Below are 21,085 nucleotides of genomic sequence, written 5' to 3' on the forward strand. Positions count from 1 at the left end.
TCGAATTACGCCGGTGTATCAGTAGATGCACCAGCGTAACTCTTTTGAGAATCTGGCCCAAAGAGGCCAGAGACCAGCATTCAATGGTCCTAATCCACTAAAATGATGTTTTGGGTTGGTAGTGAATGATGAACGAATTTAATTTAATCCTTTGATTACAAGCGTGCAGATTTGTCCAATTTGTTGAGAATCATATCATTTATGAATGACAACTGCCCACATTACATGATTCTCTGCATCAGACAGATCTGTACATGCTAATATTGAGGTAAGTAAAACATTTAATACTCATAATTCTGGGGATTTGATATGATCTAGTGGTCAGTTCCATTGTATTATTAAATAAAGCTCTATTACATGGATTATGTGATTATGAGTGGTGGAAAATTTGTCACTAAACAGCTGCTTATCTGAAATTCATCTGAATATTAATCTATACCTGGAAGCATATCATTTGTTTCATTTCTCTGTTTGATTTTCGTGTCTGTCTTCATTTTGTTCCATATCTTTCCATTTTACTGCCTGTTTCCTAAACCGATTAGGAATGTCGGAACTAGCAAGATAAACAAGAGCCTATACTCACGTGTAAAAAAAAAACTCTGGGTATACAAGTCTTTTTACCTCTTGGGGGGGTGGAAGGAACGGAGGAAAAATACACTGAGCCTTCGTCCCACACCCCCTTCCTTTGCCCTGCTCCCTCTGTCCTCCCTCTGCTTTGCTTTTCAACTTCAAGGCCTTCATGTTGCTTCCAAATTGTGTCTGGGAGAGAATTCCCCCCCAGGCTGCCTACAATCTAAAGGTGTCTTTGAAGAGCCTCAGTGTATAAAGAATCAGGATGGTTCCTCTCTCCTGAGGCAAGAGAGGATAAAAAAAAAGAGAGAGAACAGCAATCATACTTGTCTGGCATCGAAACTGCAAGAACATAGAATGGGCGCCATATAATATGCTACAAGTTTTACATTTAAAGTTATTGGGATTTGTCATTATACAGATGAGAGTGTTATTGCCCTTTACAATTAGAAAGAAAAGTTGGTTTGACCTGTTATGAGTGCACTGTATGTGTCAGGCCTAAGTAGACATATCGTATTAGCAAGCAGGAATGGTCATATAGATTTGCAGAATTTTGCAGGATCAGAGTAAACCTATAGCATCCCATGTACTATCAGTTTTCTCTAGACAGATAAGTTAAAGATGCATTCTAATTGGTTGCTTTGGGTCACTATGCTTTTTCTTGTATCTGTTGGAGTTACTGTTAAGCCTCGTACACATGACCGTGGAACTCGACGGGCGAAACACATCGTTTTTCTCATCGAGTTCCTTGTTAGGCTGTCGAGGAACTCGACAAGGCAAGTTTCTCCATTCCCGTCAAGGAAAAAGAAGACATGCTCTCTTTTTGGCTCGACGGGATCCTTGACAGTTTCCTCGTCGAAAAATGTACACACGACCGGTTTCCTCGGCAAAAAAAAAATCCCAGCAAGTTTCTTGCTGGTTTTTGCAGAGAAACTCGGTCGTGTGTACGAGGCCTGATACTTTTAAAAGGCAGTAGATAGAATGTACTGTATGCATGCAAGTCTGAATATATGGGGCTATTTTTATTGGAAAGTTAGAATTAGTGTTGTAGACCGTCCTGGTGATGGGTGTATGATAGTTTTGTGTTCTGTGTAGTTTTGCACTTTTGCTGCCTTCCTACTACCCGTTCCAAAGTTGGCTTGCAGGCTGAGCGAAAAAAAAAAATGCAGGGCTGGCTGTCTAAATATCCAAACAGTGTCTAAATACTCAAACAAGTGTATGCATCTGATTGAATGCAGCCACTGTTTGCCAACAATTTTTTATTTCATGGATGTCAAGGAAGGTGGAGATAGGGTCACCCACTGATCAAAATTCATCAGGAACTCCCCTAAATTCATACAGTGCATGACCAGCTTCAAACCAGGCTAAGCCTGCTTTCTTCCAGTTCACCTGCCCCATTGGCTGTTAGTGAGGAGACTGGGTAATTCCCTCTGTCCCCGGGCCCACAGGATACCACAGTCCTACTTAGCCTTAAGGCATAGTGATTACAGCAGAGGAGGCAAGTAGAGTGGACTTTGTGACCCCAGTTCATTCCTCACATTTCGAGGAAAACATTAAAGACAAGAGATTGGATTTGCTTGTTTCTTAAGCCTCGTATACACAATATGATTGTTGTCAGGGCATTGTCTGTTGACAGACTGTTGTCCTAAAATCTTATCGTTAGTACGCTCCTTTTGATAATTGTTGTCCAATTTTCCGTCAACAAATGTTGGATGACAGGCTAGTAAATTTTCGGCGGACAATGGTTTGTTGTCTGATTTTTGTATGGTCAGTACACAAATCCGTCACACAAAAGTACAAACACGCATGCTCGGAATCAATGCTCACCAAACATGAAATTAGCAGAGGGGGCCCAAAGTGTGGCACTCAAGAGCTGAAATTCCTCGTAGTACGTCACTACATTTGTGTTTGTGGCACGACAGTTGTGTACCGTTAGTATGCAAGACAAGATCCTGGCACACGCCCTTTTGACAAAAATCAGATGCTCGGTTGGGCAACGATCGTACTGTGTGTACAAGGTATTAGGCTTGTTCTTTAAAGTCGAGAACCCCAATCAGTGGTCAGAAAGACTTAAATGCTTAAAAAAAAAGGGTGTAGGGCACAAACCAGCTTGTTGCACCCACTTTGGCCTTACATAGTATCTATACTGTGAACTCTGTACTAGGGTTGTCCCAATACCACTTTTTTAGGACCGAGTACAAGTCCCGATACTTTTTTTCATGTACTCGCCGATACCCATTACCGTTACCATGTGTCCCCAAATGCAGCCATGTGTAGCCTTGTGTCCCAAATGCAGCCTTGTGTCCCCAAATGCAGCCATGTGTAGCCTTGTGTCCTCAATGCAGTCATGTGTCCCCAATTGCAGCCTTGTGTCCCCAATTGCAGCCTTGTGTCCCCAATTGTGTCCCCAAATGCAGCCTTGTGTAGGTCCCCAAATGCAGTCATGTGTAGCCTTGTATTCCAAATGCAGCCTTGTGTCCCCAAATGCAGCCATGTGTAGCCTTGTGTCCCAAATGCAGCCTTGTGTCCCCAAATGCAGCCATGTGTAGCCTTGTGTCCTCAATGCAGTCATGTGTCCCCAATTGCAGTCTTGTGTCCCCAATTGCAGCCTTGTGTCCCCAATTGTGGCCCAAAATGCAGCCTTGTGTAGGTCCCCAGTGGCCTACCTGTGTAGGCAAAGAGAGAGCCCCCCGCCACCGGCGTCTAGTTGATCAGCGTGCAGGGAACATAACAGCTTTCATTTCAATAGCTGTGTGTTCCCCGTCGCATGTCGTCTTATATAGCCCCTCCCCCTTGTCCGGGCACTTTGATAGACAGATCACCCGTCCAATCCTGGGACGGGTGATCTGTCTATCAAAGTGCCTGGACAAAGGGGGAGGGGCTATATATGACGACACACGGCGGGGAACACACAGCTATTGAAATGAAAGCTGTCCTGCTCTCAGCCCGCTCTCCGCCCCCCTCTCAGTCCGTTCTCCGCCCCCTCTCAGCCCGCTTTCTGCCCCCCCCTCAGCCCGCTCTTTTCTTCCCAAAAATGTATCGGGTGAAGCATCGGGAGCATTTGCGCGAGTACAAGTACTTGCGCAAATGCTCAGTATCAGTATCGATACCGATACTAGTATCAGTATCGGGACAACCCTACTCTGTACTACTATTCATACATATATTAGAGATCTGTCACTCACCACTTGAATCATATTCTCAATCATTTGAATTTAAAAAGAATACACAAGATATAGCAAAAATAAAGGAGCTGGAGCCGGCACTGGCTGATGAAGGGTTAATAGAGTTCTCCCAGTTTTATCAGTTAAGGTCATAGGAAGGGGAGCTGGCTCCTGACGTTGTGTGTACCTCCGCTCCCCCCCGCTTTCGGTGTCATATTAGATTTAGCTGCTGAAATATATAAAAGTACCACAGGAGTCTCTGATGTGTTTCTTGCCATGAGCGATCCAGCAGCAAAACTCCCCACATGTGTCAAAGAGGACTCTGCTCACTCTATTCTGCCGCTCTTCGGAAGATTCAGGCTGTGGTGCCCTGCCTCCTACTGACCAAACCTTCTTTTATTTCTTGCCTTCCTTTTTCCCGGATTTCTTTTCTTAATACTTGTCCTTTGCTTTGCATTTGCATTCTGCCTATTTCTTGCCTTTCATTTTTGGATATTGTGTTTATGTTTTTCCTTCTTTGTATCTTCCTCTTTTACAGCCATGTTTTTCTCATATGTATACAAAGTATATCTCTCTCTTCGTAAAAGTGTCGCACATTCCAACCATCTGTCTTTTTATTTATCTATTTTCTCTTTGTATACACAAGTAACTTTCATTTTTCACCCATTTTTCTTAGATATTTTCATCACCCCCCATCCTTTACCTGTCTCTCTCAATCCATGTCTGTGATCCATTCCCTGGTCTCAAGAATGGTAATCTTTTACCAGACTAAAGATGACAAATGAGCCTAAGAGATGTGTACCAAAAATTATGAATGCTGGTGTAAGCTCTGTAAACAACAAATATATTTCTGCACATGTCATGCTCTAGTCCCCTTTATTGTACATGCGTTGACTACTTAGTCCAGGGATCCTCAAACTACGGCCCTCCAGCTGTTGTAGAACTACACATCCCATGAGGCATTGTAACACACTGACATTCACAGACATGACTAGGGCATGATGGGAATTGTAGTTCCTGAACAACTGGAGGGCCGTAGTTTGAAGACCCATGACTTAGTCCCATTCAGAACTGTCTTTTATGCATTTTCGTTGTCTTTTTTCATTTTCATACTTTTTCAAATTGTCTTTTGCTGTGTAGAAATTGTTTGGACATTGTATAATCCAGTGTTCCTTAACCTTTTTTTAGTCAAGGCACCCTTTAAAATTCTGAACATTTTCAAGGCACCTTGTTTTAGAAATTAAAAAAACAAAGTAATATTTTTACAAATGGCAGCAACATCCACACGTGGGCTTCCCAACATTAGAGGTTATTTATTCCTCCACTTTTGCCAAGTGGTACTGTCTAGTATTCTAGATTTCTCTTCTCCCTGGGTTGTAAGGATGCCAGTGGTTGGCCCACACGGTGCCCAGGGTTGTAATACTGCATAGTAAAAACCTGTTGCTTTGTGTAACAAAAAGGCAGGTAGTTTTTAGGCATTTTGCCAAGGCATCCCTGAAGAACTCAGAAGGCACCCTGGTTGAAAAGGGTGGTATATAATCATATGTATATGTTTAGAGAGTTGAGAAGCCTTTACAAACTTATATTATAAAATGCAAATTCAGATTTTAAAAGGCATGGAATGACAGATTAAGACAACCCACCTAAAGCCACTGTCACTGGGAACTACTGAAGTCTCCTTCAGTTTCTCTAGAGCCGCTATGTTGCATTGTTTTTTTGAAGCAGAGCATATGCAGAATCTTTATAAGGGGATTCTAAGTATTCAGCAGCACTTGAAGTGTGTAATGAATGCAACACCTGATTGAATGGTCCCAGCTACTGCCCTCTTGGGTGTCAAATTCATTACTATATCCTGTATTATCAGATGTGAATTATACATCCAATATCCATCTGTGATAACTGTTCTAAGAAATTGTTTCTAAAATCCTGTGCCAAAAGTCATGGAAAAAGCTAAATCTCCACTGGACATTAATATATGGCATAGTAGTTGCAATGTTCACAGAAATTGACCGTGTGTAGCAAAAAACGTCGTTTTCTAAGACGTTTTTTCATCCACGCATGCCCAGAAGCTACTTATGAAGCAAGCTTCAATGGTAAAACGTGGTGGAACGTAACCTCACTTTGCAAGATCATTGTGAGAAAACGATGGTGTGTATGCAACTTCGTCTTTGAAAATTGAAGTTTCAAAAACGTCATTTTTTACTTCACAGAAAGTGTCGTTTTTTTTCATCACATAAAGTGATGGTGTGTATGCGGCATTACAGTGCTATAGTGTATTTGCTTTGGGGAACAAAATGATACATTTAGGCTATCAGTGTATGGCTATGACAAATCCTCAAAAATAATTCCCTATTTTTCTAGCTACTGAGGCAGTTGATGTGTCTTTTCATGTTTTCCAGGTGATTCATGTAACTGGACGTCTGCGTCTCCGTGTGTCTTTGTCTCATGGGCGTACTGGGCCAGGACAAGTGATGGGTTTAGTAGTTGTGGCTCATGCCCTCCCTCCCCCAACCATCAATGAAGTCCGCATTGACTGCCACATGTTTGTAACACGTGTCAACATGGACCTCAATATTATATACTGTGAAAATAGGTAGGTGACTTCATCAGAGTATTGGCCTCATTTTGGGAACACATTGAATATTTTAAAACACTGAAACATTCTTATCACAGAGTGATGGGACCATTGTACAGCACAATATATCTAAAATACCAAAGACTTAAAACAGAAAGTTGCCGTGTATTTAATTCAGCCCACTTTAGGCTCCGTTCACACCTAGGCGTTTTTGGTTGTTTTTCTGCTGTAAGCCTCAGCTCTAAAAATGCCCAACAAGACGAATCCCATTAATTTCAATAGCTCCTGTTCACATCTGAGCAGTCTGTCGCCTGAAGCAAAACGCCCGTTGCTCAAAAAAGTACAGGAGCTTCTTTTTTGGCAGATTACAGGCGTTTTTCCTGCTTTTACATTGGTGACCTTTTAACCTTGAGGACGCCTGTACAAAAATGCTGCAAAAACTCTGCAGAAACACCCAAAAATGCCAGAAAAAAACGCCAGAAAAATGCCTGTAAAATAACAACGCCTAGATGTGAACAGAGCCTAAGGCCTCGTACACACGACCGAGTTTCTCGGCAAAAACCAGCAGGAAACTTGCTGGGAGATATTTTTTTAATGAAGGAAACCGGTCGTGTGTACATTTTCGTTGAGGAAACTGTCGAGAAACTCGACGAGCCAAAAGAGAGCATGTTCTCTTTTTCCTTGATGGGAATGGAGAAAATTGCCTTGTCGAGTTTCTGGACGGCTTCACAAGGAACTCGACGAGCAAAACTATGTGTTTCGCCCGTCGAGTTCCTCAGTCGTGTGTACGAGGCTTCACAATTACGCCATGCTCACACATACCAACGGTGTTCAGTACTTTAGTCCAATGGTATGGTGTAAATTACACAATACTCCAATGGTTGTCAAACCTCAGAGAGTTCCTTGGTAAACAAGGAAAGGTCTCAGCAGTTAAAGCATATGTCAAGACAGAAAAATACCCTACATGCATAGTTCACCATGTTTTATCCCTCTAAAGATCCTGCAAGTATAGAAGAATACCTGTTGGTGTGCCACAAATGCACCCAGCTCCTCCTTTTCTTCTGTGAAATGACACCACATTCCCCTTAGCGGTCTAAAACTGCAAGAATTTGTTTCAGCCCTGCCCAGTTGTCTGTTAATGTAAAACTGTTTCATTCTTCTAAATAAGAATTCTTACTTCAATGTTTTCAGTGTTCTGTCACCCATAGAGTACTTTGCCCTATGTTTTTACAGGTTTTGTAAGCCTAGCAATGAGGTCAGACAGGACCCTCCCTCCTCCTGCAACCATCTAGCAACATAGTTGGCAAGGAGATGACTGCTTGATAACTGGCACTTGTCATAGCTTTAAACAATTGTCCAAAACAAATGGTGAGAAGAGGAATGCAGAGAGAGGGAGGAAAGTGTGTCAGTCCCCCTTCCTAATGCATTCCTCTTGCCGCTGCTTGTCTTGGGTGAGTGATTGGAGATAAGACAAGCATTGGTTACCAAGTGGCCACCTCCTTGCTAGCTACGTTGTCGGAGCACCACGGTGGGGGTAGTTCCAGCATTTTCTCCAAAGAAAGGAGAGAAAGTTCTCACCGCTATAGTAGTGAAAGATCCTATTTTCATACAATAATGTATTAAATGCCTGTTAGCCAAATGGCTGTGTTGAGAAATGTTCTGTTTGGCTAACGGATTATGTAAGTCAGGAGAGAACCTCATTCAGTCAGCTTCCAACAGAAAAACATAACATAGAACTTAATAACCTACAACAATCTGCATCTCAGTTTTCAGCAACAACATGATCAAAATTGTGATGGGAATCGATCTAAACCAGCACAACACCTGTCTAAAGGAATTTTTGATTGATTTCCACACCAATTGTGATTATCTGATTGTTCAAAACTGGGAAACAATCTGAACGGCAGGTGGCAGATTGCTGTGGACTCCCTAATTCCATTCAGCCATGTGTTGAATCAAAAGTGCATTGAAAATATCAGCCAACAATTATATATTTACACCTGTTTGATACAGAGGGATGCCATCACAAATTTTGGGGCCCCTTACACAGCTTTAGGCAGGGCCCCCCTGGAGCAGAAAAGGGGGGGGCTGACGATAAAAAAAAAAAAAAACAAGTGTAATCTCTTCTCTCTTGATGCAAGATAATAAGGGGGGGGGGCTGGGGACCATCGGGCCCCTTACAGGTGTAATGCAAAAAACAAAAAAAAAATAATAATAATTTAATTCAATTAAGCATACTTACATTGGTCCAATCTGGACCTATGCTATAAAATCTATATCTAGAATTCGGCTTTATGTTATTACTTATAAAGGAGATAATCTGACCACTGGGTGGCACTGTGGTACTGATTTTATATAGGATGTATTTTAGCTTTATTATGACAAATACTGTTTAATAAACACAAGACATCTATGCAATTTTTAATGTTTTTATTGAATATTTAATTAAAATAGGGGACTTTGAGCTTTACTGAAATTGGCATTTTGACTAGCAGCACCTTACAACGGTACCCTGCTCTCGTAATGTGAAAGTGGTTAGCCTAATTGAACTTAACAAGGGATTGATTAAAATATAGTCTATTGTATAGATATTTTAGAGCCTTTTCATTCTGGAGGAACCTTCAAAAATAATGTTCAGGTCTCACGGAACCCATTCTTAAAATTAATACAATCTACAGTTTTGGTAATTTTTCATGATCAGCAAGTTTTTCAAAGTTTTAAATAGAAGAGAAAATAATGTGAAATACCTTAGAAACCCATGGTGGATAACTTTTGTACCTCCCTCTGCTCTATACGACAAACATATTTTCAGCAATAATTTAATTATTTTTAATGCAGGCAATAAAAAATGGTAGTGTCTCTATGCAGTAGTAGTCAGTGGAAGAATGCCCCCTTAGATTGCTGGGCAGAATCTGTTTCCTCCAGAAGAGTCACAGTATGCACTTTTAAAAGAGTAAGCAATCCAGAGCACTCACTGCTTTTTAATTCTTTTATTGCTGTTTCAAAAACAATCCAGCCAACAACCGTATCAAGACATTCCAAGGCACCAGAGGGTGCATAACAGTGTAGAAGTGAACAGTTACACTGGATATGCATATCAGCAGAAAAGTGCCCCATTGAGATTGGTGGTCAGTATAGGCAGAACATTCCTTTACAACTGTGCTAGCAATTTCTGGAAAAACCTCAAGGTTCCACAGAACACCGGTTAGAGGAGACCTTACTGAAATTTCAAATTGTAAGTGCCCAGATTTCCATATAACGTAGACGTAATTCATCTATCCTGTGTGCCAGATTGCAACAGTGCTGAACAGGTCACTTTCTGAATTGGGGGAAGAGAGGAAAAGTTTCTACTTTCATGTAGCAAAGAAAAAGTAAATTTTGGGCGATTTTAGCCCTTTTCTTTGTCGTGGCGCCTCCAGATGATGGCACCACCATGTGAGCTCAGCTTGGAAAACCATGCAAAAGTTACCAGGCTTAACTACTAACTAGTTGGGCCAATGCCATTCACCATTTGCCAGAAGTATTGATTACTTCCTACTATAGGTTAATGTAGAAATAATGGAACAGAAATACAGTAGTGTTGCAGGTAGATGGCCATTGTTGGTATATACATATCTGTGTGTTTGTTAGTGTTCAACACACTGTGCCATGATTTCCATTGTTCTGTGTAGCTTCATTAGCTGGCTCATTATTCATGCAATATAATGATGATCATTGCTATTATCACAAGGCTTATTATTACCATTATTAGCACTATTACAGGTTATTACACGCTTTGTCATTTATATCATTCACCAAGTAATATCCGCTGATTATTATAATTCCGATACAGCCACGCAGAAAGCGTTGTGTCGCCCGCGCTTTGGGTAATTAGTGGCCTCGTTGTTTTCCGCCTTCACGATCCGACAGAAATAATTGCTCGTTAATTACTTCCATTTACATTCACTTTTACAAAGTCTTTAGAAAGGACAAATGAGGGGCAGATTTAACCCTTGTGAGGTGGGAAGATGAAAGAAGTTGCCATCTTTGAACTGCTGTGCATGGTTCTTGGCATGGAATGGGTTACAGCCAAGGGAAACCAGTTCTGTAAATTCTGTGGAGTTTTCAATTGTCCATTTTCTTTACCAATCACAGTGTCATGTGGTAACCAGTTCATTGCCAAACAAAAGGCAACAGTTGATACTGCTGTTATGTCTACTGACAATTCTCTGTGTTGACTGTAAAGGTTAAAAAAGGAGGGGCATTAGCGCAAAGTGAACATTTTTAGGTTTTGCTGCCTTATCACTAGCCTTAGCAACAGGCGTGACCAACCTCCTTAGAATGGGATTTATATCAAACTGGCCATCAAGCTGTTTGCATTTTTTTCTTTTTGCCTAATGAAGTAATCAGGACTGAGTCTGACCAGGCTAGGGTTTTCTTTAACATTTTAGCATATATATATATATATATTTCCTTAACCTAGACTAACGACATCCTCATTAAACCGGTAAGATGTCACCCTAATGCCATGGCAAACTCAGCCAGAAATGGAAGCAGATACCTGTCAAAACCAGGTAACCGCTCCACCCTCCCCCCAAAAGGTGCTAAATATGGCAGCGGAAGGGAGGGAGGCAGACAAGCTGAGGTTCCCATTTTGGGTGGAGCTCCGCTTTAAGTGACATTCAAACGAATATACGTTCAAGTGCCGCTCCCCAATGTACAGCCTCTTACCAGAGAAAAGATCACAGCAGGCTTTCAATAGTACTAAGAAGTTTCATAGTGTAGTACAGCTTAAAACATGAATTTATTTAAAAAGAATTGCACTCACCTGTTCAGTAGAAACAACCCAACTGTAAAAGTATACACAGCACCACCAGGTGTGCAAGATGACATCACAGAGCAGTGGACAGGCGTCCACTCCAACAGTAAAGTGCTTGAGCAGCCAATCACAAATGCCTTCTTAGTTGCCTGCTGTTTCCTTAATATAGAATACCTTTTCTAAAAACATTTTGTATACACTGAGCAGCCATAACTTTATGACCACCCATCTAATATTAAGAAGGGCCCCCCTTTTGCCACCAAAACAGTCCTGGCCCATGGAGGCAACTAGACCTCTGAAGATATTCTCTGGTATCTGGTGCCAAGCCGTCATTAACAGATCCTTTAAGTCTTGTAAGATGAGAGGTGGGTCCCCATGAATTGGACTAAGATCTGGAGAATCTGAAGGCCAAGTCAATAACTCAAACTCATTGTTGTGTTGAAACCCTTCTAGAACCATTGTTGCAGTATGGTAGGGAGTATTATCCTGCTGAAAGAGGCCACTGTCATTAGGGAATACCAATTCCATAAAGGGGTGTACTTGGTTATCAACAATGTTTAGGTAGGTGGTATGTGTCAAATAATATCCACATGAAGGTTTCCCAACAGAATATTGCCCAAAGCATTACACTGCCTCTGTCAGGTTGCCTTCTTCCCATACTGCATCCTGGTGCTATCTCTTCCCCAGGTAAGGGACGCAAACACACACGGCCATCCACATAATGTAAAATAAAACATAACTCATTGGACCAGCCCCATACACAACAAAGCGAGATTGCCAATTTTTTCTGCTTTCAACACATCAGCTTCAGGGACATGTTTACTTGATGACTAATACTGTATATCCCACTAACTTTAAGTTGCCATTGTAACAAGATAATCAATGTTATTCACTTAATATCTCAGTGGTCATAAAGGTATGGCTGATTGGTGCATGTTTGACCTGCAAATTCCTTCTTAGCGTGGTGCGGTTTTGCCTACCACTATGTACTGTCAGTGGGCCACTATTCTAGGACTGTAGTATAGGCGGGCTCACTATACAATATTTTATACATCCTATTGGATATTAACATAGTAACTGTTCAATCCTCCCTCAAGGGCACCAAAGTACATTAGGGCCCAGGCAGGGTGCTACCAGGGTCTCAGGTGGTCAGAGTCTCATTTCTACCGAGTTGTACAGAGAACAATCCTGAATAGGGCTGTATAAGCAGGAAGTGGTCGGTGTAACACGCATATCCATCCAGCTACCAGACTTGTTGGCACCATGAAGGAGACCAGAGTGATGAGTAAATGCAGTTTTTTGCTCAAAGGCCACGTGCAGGCAGTAGGTTTAAATCTATCAAATTTTAATGAATGTGACTTGCCATGAAGCTATTTCGGAACATAAGATATGCATTAAAGCTTAGTAAATTGAGCCTTATGATCCTATACAATAGTGTAGATATTACTGTCTGTGGACCCTATGTTTCCATAATTTAAAACCAATCCTAGGATCAATTTGGTACTCTGTCAGAGACTGGCTCCACCTGCATATGGTGTCACTGCGAAGCGATCGCCATGCAATGACCGCAGCCTGAACTGAAATCACCGGAAACCACATGCCCTGTATGAATTTATGCAATTAGGATTTATACTTGTTAAATATACTGCTTCAGTGTTTAGGGATCATTTGGTTCACCTTAATGACTAATCACTGGCAGTTTAGTAGACGTCCGGGTATCAAAGTTAACATGCAACACACTGCTACATAAGGCAGGGTGAACCTTTTTATGACAAATTATAACCTGTTGCATCAGTTCCTTGTTTGCTTGTATTGCCTCTAATATCAACCTTACATTTTTTTTTACATTAACTTCTATGACTGTTTCAGAGTCAGTGATTACATGGACCTCAATGCTGTGGATCTGATGGGTAAAAGATGCTATCACTTTATCCATGCCGAAGATGTAGAAGGAATCAGGCACAGCCACCTGGACTGTAAGTATGTTGTGCAGTTATAGTTCTAGAGCTTTGCTAATACAAGCCATTGTTTCATGGCACACTTACAGTATGTTGTCATACAAGGAGATTTGAGTATAAATGTCCATGCTTTAAAAGTGTATAATTATTTACTGTATAGCTAATGTGTGTTACAGAAAACATGATTCATCAACACCACAGTTTATATCAATTCATATAGACACAGGTTGGATTTTCTGATTTGGGTACAGATATTTTAAGTGGCAAAACTTTGCAAAGAAGTTTTTTACAACGCTATAGTATGTATCAATAAAGAAGGTGTATGTAAGGGTTATATTTGGGGTTAAGTTGAGGTTTTTATTTTTTGGGGAGGAGTTACAAAATAAATATGCCCCAAATCCTTTTTTTCACATTTCTGACACTAAGAAAAGACATTTTGAAATAATTTTCTTTTCGAAAAACTTATCTAAGAATTTGTATTCGTATTTCGCACCATTAGTGGGCTGAAGCAAAAGCTGATTACCGTGCGGCCATTGATTTTTAATAATCGGACATGTTGGATATTTTTTCAAAAACTGAACGATTTTCTAATCAATGATGGGAAAATCGTGCGAAAAATGTAATTGAAAAAGAAATGTACATGTGCAAGAAAAGAAAATTCCTGGAAAGAAAAGAATATTCCCAGACATGAAAATTCTTTTCTGTAGCAACATGAGGTGAAATTGAAGGCTTGGTTGGTCGAATTTTGAAATCAATGGTGGCATCATCGGATGACAAAACGCACAAATTTTCAGATTTTTCCCAAAAAAAATCTTTCGAAATTCGACCATGGATGGCCAGCCTAATACACACAGATACTCAAAATAACAATGCCAGTGTAAGAAATAAAAAACAAATGTACCCGCAAACTTGAATATTAAATCTAGAGAGCAGACTGTGAGCTGACCAGAGGTTATTGGCCAATGACCACTATCTCATAGTATATTGTACATACAAATATGAATAGAATGTTCATTCCCCAATGTCATCTCTCCCTGAATATACCTACAGACCAAGCCTAAAATATCACATGGTATAGCTACCAGGAAATCTCCTGTCCCGCACATTTTTCAGTTCTTAGGTCAGGCTCGGTGTAGCCTTTTGTTTACAGATCCAGGCTAGTGTACAACTGTATGCAGAGACAGATCCAGATTTAGAAGACTTGGAAATGTTGTTTTTTCTTTGTTCTTCTTCTAGAAATGACCCTTGTTTTAAAAACTGAAACACTGTACCTCTAATTTTTTTAATATGTTTGCTTGTTTTTTTTTTAAGATTAGTTTTGCTAAGCCTCTGACTTCAGCACTGTCTGAGGCACTGATCTTGGAACATGTATGCATATAAGGAAAGTCAGAGTACAGTCTGAAGTCTGCATCTACACTTGTTCTGGGCTAGTGACTTAAAATATCAGCATGACAGCCAGTAAACTAGTATTTGCAGAATTAGCAGTGCAATTTCGGCCCCTTTCACATTGAGGCATTTTTCATGCGGTACAGCGCTAAAAATAGCGCTGCTATACCGCATGAAAAAATCATGCCCTGCAGGCTTCAATGTGAAGGCTTTCACACTGAAGCAGTGTGGAAGCAGGACCGCTCCAAAAGTCCTGCTAGCTGCATCTTTGGAGCGATATAGGAGCGGGGTGTTTACCGCTCCTATACCGCGCCTTCCCATTGAAATCAATGGGAAACCTCTGTAATACCGCCCGCAATGCTCCTCTGCAAAGGCGCATTGCGGGCGGTATTAACCCTTTTTCGGCCGCTAGCGGGGGTTAATACTGCACCGCTAGCGCCCGAATATCACGGTAAATACGACGGTATAGCGGCGCTACAAATAGCACGGCTATACCGTCACCGCGGCTCCACTGCCCAATGTGAAAGCAGCCTAACATGTTGTTCCCAGGATAGATTTCCTTTGACTTTGTATGTAGCAATGATCAATATTTAAAGTGCAAAAAAATATTCATATTACAATTTTAGACACATCATCAGTGAGAATATAATGATTCTCTATACTGCAAGACAGTACAACAAATGTCCAAACCATCCAAAATAGTCAGCACTCAACAGGATCTTGAACAACTATGAAGCTTTATTAATGTATTTATTATGTATCTAAGGTTAAAATCCATAACCGAGGTAACAATAACTACATAGGCCCGGATTCACATACATCGGCGCATATTTATGCCGCCATAGCGTATCTTCTTTACGCTAAGACGACGCAGCGCAGAGAGGCAAGCACCGAATTCACAAAGCACTTGCCACCAAATCTGCGCTGTGTTTCTTCGGCGTAAGTCGTCATAAGTGGAAGTGGGCGTGAGCCATGCAAATGAGGCGTGACCCCAAGCAAATGATGGCCCGAGCGCCATAAAGCTACGAACTACTCCCTAAGATACGCCTGATCACTGTCTACGACATGAAGGTAACCTACGCCTAGTCATATTCACGTACAATGTAAACGACAAAAGATACAACGGCTTGTGTTCCCTGGTCCATACCTTTGCATGGGATGCGCCTCATATATGGGGAATAACTTTACGCCGGACGTACGACTTACACAAACCGCGTATATAATGCGCCGGGCGCAAGTACGTTCATGAATCGGCGTATATCTCCCTCATTTGCATATGTGCATAGAAAATCAATGGGAGCGGCAAATGCGCCCAGCTTAAATATGCGCCCACGATACGACGGTGTAGGCAAGTTACGTCGGTCATAGGAAGCCTATTTTTAGGTGTATCTTAGTATGTGGGTCGCGCATAGATACGACGGCGCACATTTGTACTTACGTCGGCGTATCTTGAGATACGTCGGCACAAGTGCTTTGTGAATCCGGGCCTAAATCTGTACTGTACTCCTTCCATCAGTAACAATGACCATTCAACAATGATATAGCAAGGCACAGTGCTGTATGTTTTGTATTTGATACTGAGAAAAAGTATTTATTACTTTATTATTAGTATTTAGATAAAAATCTAATCACATTTTAGAAATGTGTTCAAATAATATCAACACTAAGTAAATACATTTTTTTTTTTTTAATAAGCAGTTTATGAATGATTATATGAAAAGTTCAGTAACTTCTGGTAACCAATCAAAAACTTTTAAATGAAAAAAGATTGCTGTTTGGGTTGCTATGGGTCACTGCACTTTGCTCTTTGCTATATTCAGACCAGATCCCGCATTCTCATGAAAGGGCATATATGACTTCCTAGTAGTTAAAGTCTGTGTTTGCTTCGTCCAAGTGTTCTCTGCGTCCCTGTGTTTCTATCTCCACCTCAGGGACACATTTTCTCTGCCATCTGATAAATGGAATATGGATGTTCGAGCCATTTTTATGGCTGTTTCATTCAATGTTAAAGTCCTAACTGAGCCCTAAATTACAAAAGCAGAAGCTGCCAGGAGCAGGCGGGTGTCATTTGGCTCACAGAAAGGTCACCCTGTCTGCCTCAGGAGTGTCTACAGCTGCTAATATCTCCTGTACATATGAAGGACGCTGTGGGACGCTAGACATCACTTAAAGAGACACAACCAGCAGGATAGCAGTTCAGCCTGCGCTCCTGAAGATTACTGGGTAACACTACAAGCGGTTTACTACACAAGTATAACCAGATAGCAACTGTTGGCACTCATTATAGCTGCTATCCTCCATCAGCAATGGAAAGTAAAATAATGGTGAATTACCTAACCCATGAATAGTTCAGTTTGCTTTTTAAATATTAATTTCGGAAAGTATTAAAATATAATTAGCAAAAGGAGTTATTGTAGGCAAGTACAGAAACCAATCTTCGGTTATCTGCAGTTATCTTTCTGAAAATGTTCAAAAATGTCCTGTTCTATAAATGTGTTATTTTTATCAGTATATCACTTTTAGGAAAAATAATGCATTCTGTAAATACAAATTAAAAAAAAAGTAGAGCAGACCAATATCAACAAAAACTCAAGTTTAAACATCAGGTCTACAGAGCTGAAATTTGTATTATTGAGGACAGACTACTCCTAACACACTTATATGTGAGATCAAGGATGTGCTTTGACCTAAAGTGGTCAATTCACATCTCGGCCTTCATTGCTTTGGAATAGTAGAGTTGTGAAAATGTTTTATTGATTGGTTTTCAGAAGATTGTTTAACAGCCCCCTTCCCATCTAATACATTACAACTGTACCTGAAAGTGGTAGCTTTGCTATCGGCACCAGCAAGTCTTAGTTGGCAGAACTACAATTCCTAGAACCCAAACATGAACCCTCCCTTGCACACCAACATTAAGCTTAACACTGACTTTCCTGTAACCCTAACACTAACCCTCCATGTCACACTAACATTAAGCCTAGAACTAACCTTTCTGTAACCCCAACACTAACCCTCCATGTTGCACTAACATTAAGCCTAAGGCCCCGTACACACGTCCGAGAAACTCGACGGGCAAAACACATCGTTTTGCTCGTCGAGTTCCTTGTGAAGCCGCTGAGGATCTCGGCGAGCCAAGTTTCCCCATTGACTAACGAGGAAATAGAGAACATGTTCTCTATTTGGCTCGACGAGTTCCTCGTTGGTTTCCTCGGCCAAAAGTGTACTCGCAAACTGCACTCTGTACTCACTCAGCCCGCCTCCGTTATACGACAGTGAAAAGTTCCTTCAGGTCGGGATGACACACACCAGAGTTCTCCTCAGCTCTTCCTCCTGATAACCCTCGAACTCCCTCCCTGGAATGTCCCCCCTCCCCTCACATTGCACAGGTCACAGCGCGGGAGATTGGAAGCCGAGAATGTAGGATATTATGCTTTGAACCCCTGGATATTCTATTTGTGAGCTTATCTGCTCATTTCTACTGATCAATTGTCCAGCACTGGTTTGTGCTCCCATGGTTTCATCTCACACTGCATCAACTGGAAATCATCCTCCTGTATTGCTGAAGTCACCCTGAAGCTAGGACATCGCTACCATTAAGCCTTTGTGACCTATTAGGTATATGCCTATCTAGGTCCACATCATCTGGTAAGCCTCCGATTCATCTTGGTGGTGGACCTCCTGTTTATTATCTACTGCACTTTCTTCTCAACACTCAGTCACTTTTTGTTGGGACACTAATATTGAAATTCATCATTGGACTTTAATTATTTTAGTATTATGTTTTATTGTTATCAATTTTAAGCACCTTGATTTCTTTGTGGACTTATATCACTTATGTCCTTCACGCATGAGGGTCTCATTTGTTCATAACTTTGCACGTATTAGTAGCGCTACACTTTTTTTCTTGTTTTGCTGTTTTTTTTCCAGAATTTGATTTAATTCTGTAGTGTTGGCTGCTACATATATACGTTTATTGGTAGCACGGTGATTGATATACTTTCAGTATATTGCATTTTTTCAAAAGTGTACACACGACCGGTTTCCTATGCAGAATACGGCTCCGATCGAGTTTCTGGCTGAATTCTGCCGAGAAACTCGGTCGTGTGTACGGGGCCTAACACTAAGCTTCCTGTAACCCTAAAGCCTCGTACACACGACCGAGTTTCTCGGCAAAAACCAGCAAGAAACTTGCTGGGAGATATTTTTTTGCCGAGGAAACCGGTCGTGTGTACATTTTCGTCAAGGAAACTGTCGAGAAACTCGACGAGCCAAAAAGAGAGCATGTTCTCTATTTCCTTGACGGGAATGGAGAAACTTGCCTTGTCGAGTTCCTCGACAGCCTAACAAGGAACTCGACGAGGAAAACTATGTGTTTCGCTCGTCGAGTTCCTCGGTCGTGTGTACGAGGCTTAACCCTCCCTCTCACACCAATAGTAAGCCTAGAACTAACCTTTCTATAATGCCTACACTAACCTTCCATGTCATACTAAGTTTAAGCATAACACTAACCTTCCTGTAACCCTAACACTAACCCCCCCCCCCTTTTTAACATCATTATTATCACAAGTGATAATAAACTCTGCTTTAAAACAATATATTATATTCAAGTATGTATTCCTAACTCAAAAACATACATTGCTCTCAGCATCTTCCAATTCTCCAAATGTATTTTTTTTTGCTGCTGTGATCCAACGTTCTGTTAGAGTGTGGCTACACTTGTTCTTCATGGTACCATTGTAAGTGGGAGCATAGCTGGGAAGGACTATGTACTATAGGATGTATAGTGTGCACTGTGGATGTATAGTGTGCACATGATCATCACAACAAACAAACGCTGCTCATTCCAAAAAAACGGAGGTGCAGAAACTCATGAAGGACTTTACAAGGAGACTGAAAAATAGCTCCCACTTCCTCCCGGGGGCACCGCGGTGCCGGAAGGAAGTTTACCTGTCTCTTGGCAATCATCTGGGACACGTCACAGGTCCCAGATGATTACCCGGCCAATCACGGGGCACAGTGTGCAGTGCATGCCACAGCTGGGCTCCCACAGTCACAATGCTCCTTACAACCCTCATTCTAACCCTCCCTGTAACCTGATATTGTATATAACCAGCACACCTAAATGTTCCAGTAAAGGCAATGTTTAATAATTTGGGGCTAGGCAGGGTCTTCTTTGTCAGGCAGACAGACTCACATTCTTGCTATGATAATCCTCAGGCTTTGCAGTGTGCTTATTAGTTCCTCAGCTTCCTTGCACCATGTCCACCATGGCCGATTGTATTAAAGGTCCTGTTCTCTAGAAATTAGTGATGGCAGAAAAAAATTGCATGATTAAAAATTATCTAGGAATCACTGATTCAGCAGAGTATAGATTTTTTATTTCTGATTCACAAATACTCAGCTGTAAAAAGTTTGTGTTTTTCTGCTAAAAATGTAAATATCAGTAGGATTGGCATATGTATCTGAATCTGTTTTAATCTCAGCCTGCTGCAATCTTCTGCATAGCAATACAGAGATGGGCTCTACTAATTTTCACAGTGCCCTCAGTCTAACACTAGGTACTTTTTGCACCCCCTGCCTGCTCCCTCTCACAAGTCATTCATATTTAAAAGATAACTCCAGAGACTTCCCAGTTGTGAGCTTCATTCCCCACAAAACATGTATCCTGAACTTCATTGGCAATGTGCATTTCGTCAGTCTGTGAACAAGTCTTGTGCTGAAGCGAATAGAGTTCAGGAGGTGAAGTGAAGGATGGGAAAGTGTTTGTACAGAGAAGGTGAAACTGATCGGCCAGGGTCTCCCTTGTGTTTTAGCTCAGGTTTGCATTACTTTTTTTTTACAAAATAAGGATGGGAAGGTGAGCCCAGAAGTGCATTTATATTTCACAGGGGAGAGAGGTTAGTTACTAAGAATGGAAATTTCTTTTTTTAGTGCAACTTATTTCGGTAGAAACACAGAAGGGTCCTCATGTACCTTGAAGGGGTTTAATTAAACTGGTGCACTCAGAATCTGGTTCATCTGCGCATGGTAGCCATTCGTGGTAGCCATTCATTTGAGCAATTCATGGTAGCCATTCACGGTAGCCATTGAACTTCTAACTTCTGCTTGTTCAACTAAGTTTTGACAATAAAACCTCGAAGCTGGTTGGATTCTATGCAGAGCTACACCATATTTTGCGCCATGCAGTTTTACCAACAGTCTCAGGCCTCGTACACACGACCGAGGAACTCGTCGTAAATGAAACATTGCTTCCTCGATGAGTTCCTTGTTAGGCTTGTCGAGAAACTTGACAAGCTTTCTTTGCGTACACACTGTCAAGACCAAATCTTGTCATTCTCAAACGCGGTGACGTACAACACATACGACGTCAGGGAAAGTTGGATTTCACTGGCACAACCCTTGGGGCTGCTTTTGCTAATCTCATGTTACTGCGTGTTAAGTAAAAGTTTTCGGTAGGAGACAATTTGCACTTTTCAGTCTGTTACATCTTCAACATTAGTCATGTTTAGTGTAATGTAAATAACTACTATAGCTGTACCATGACTTGGATGAATGAGAAGAGCCTTCACAGACAATATGTGGAATAATACAGATCATAGGGATGTAGGGAGGCTAGAATAATGTCCGCATGGTA

The 21,085-nt window shown here is 41.3% G+C and overlaps 1 protein-coding gene across 1 annotated transcript in view; it reads left to right on the top strand.

Moving 5' to 3' along the window:
- The window catches only part of NPAS3 (neuronal PAS domain protein 3), a 589,204-nt gene that overhangs the window by 539,331 nt on the left and 28,788 nt on the right, over positions 1 to 21,085 (top strand). Inside the window, exons 8-9 of the mRNA XM_040333134.1 lie at positions 6,134 to 6,327; positions 12,977 to 13,083. Of these exons, the coding sequence (XP_040189068.1) occupies positions 6,134 to 6,327; positions 12,977 to 13,083 (301 nt within the window). The remainder of the gene's footprint in view (positions 1 to 6,133; positions 6,328 to 12,976; positions 13,084 to 21,085) is intronic.

Source organism: Rana temporaria, chromosome 13 (assembly GCF_905171775.1).
Source record: "Rana temporaria chromosome 13, aRanTem1.1, whole genome shotgun sequence".
NCBI lineage: Eukaryota > Metazoa > Chordata > Amphibia > Anura > Ranidae > Rana > Rana temporaria.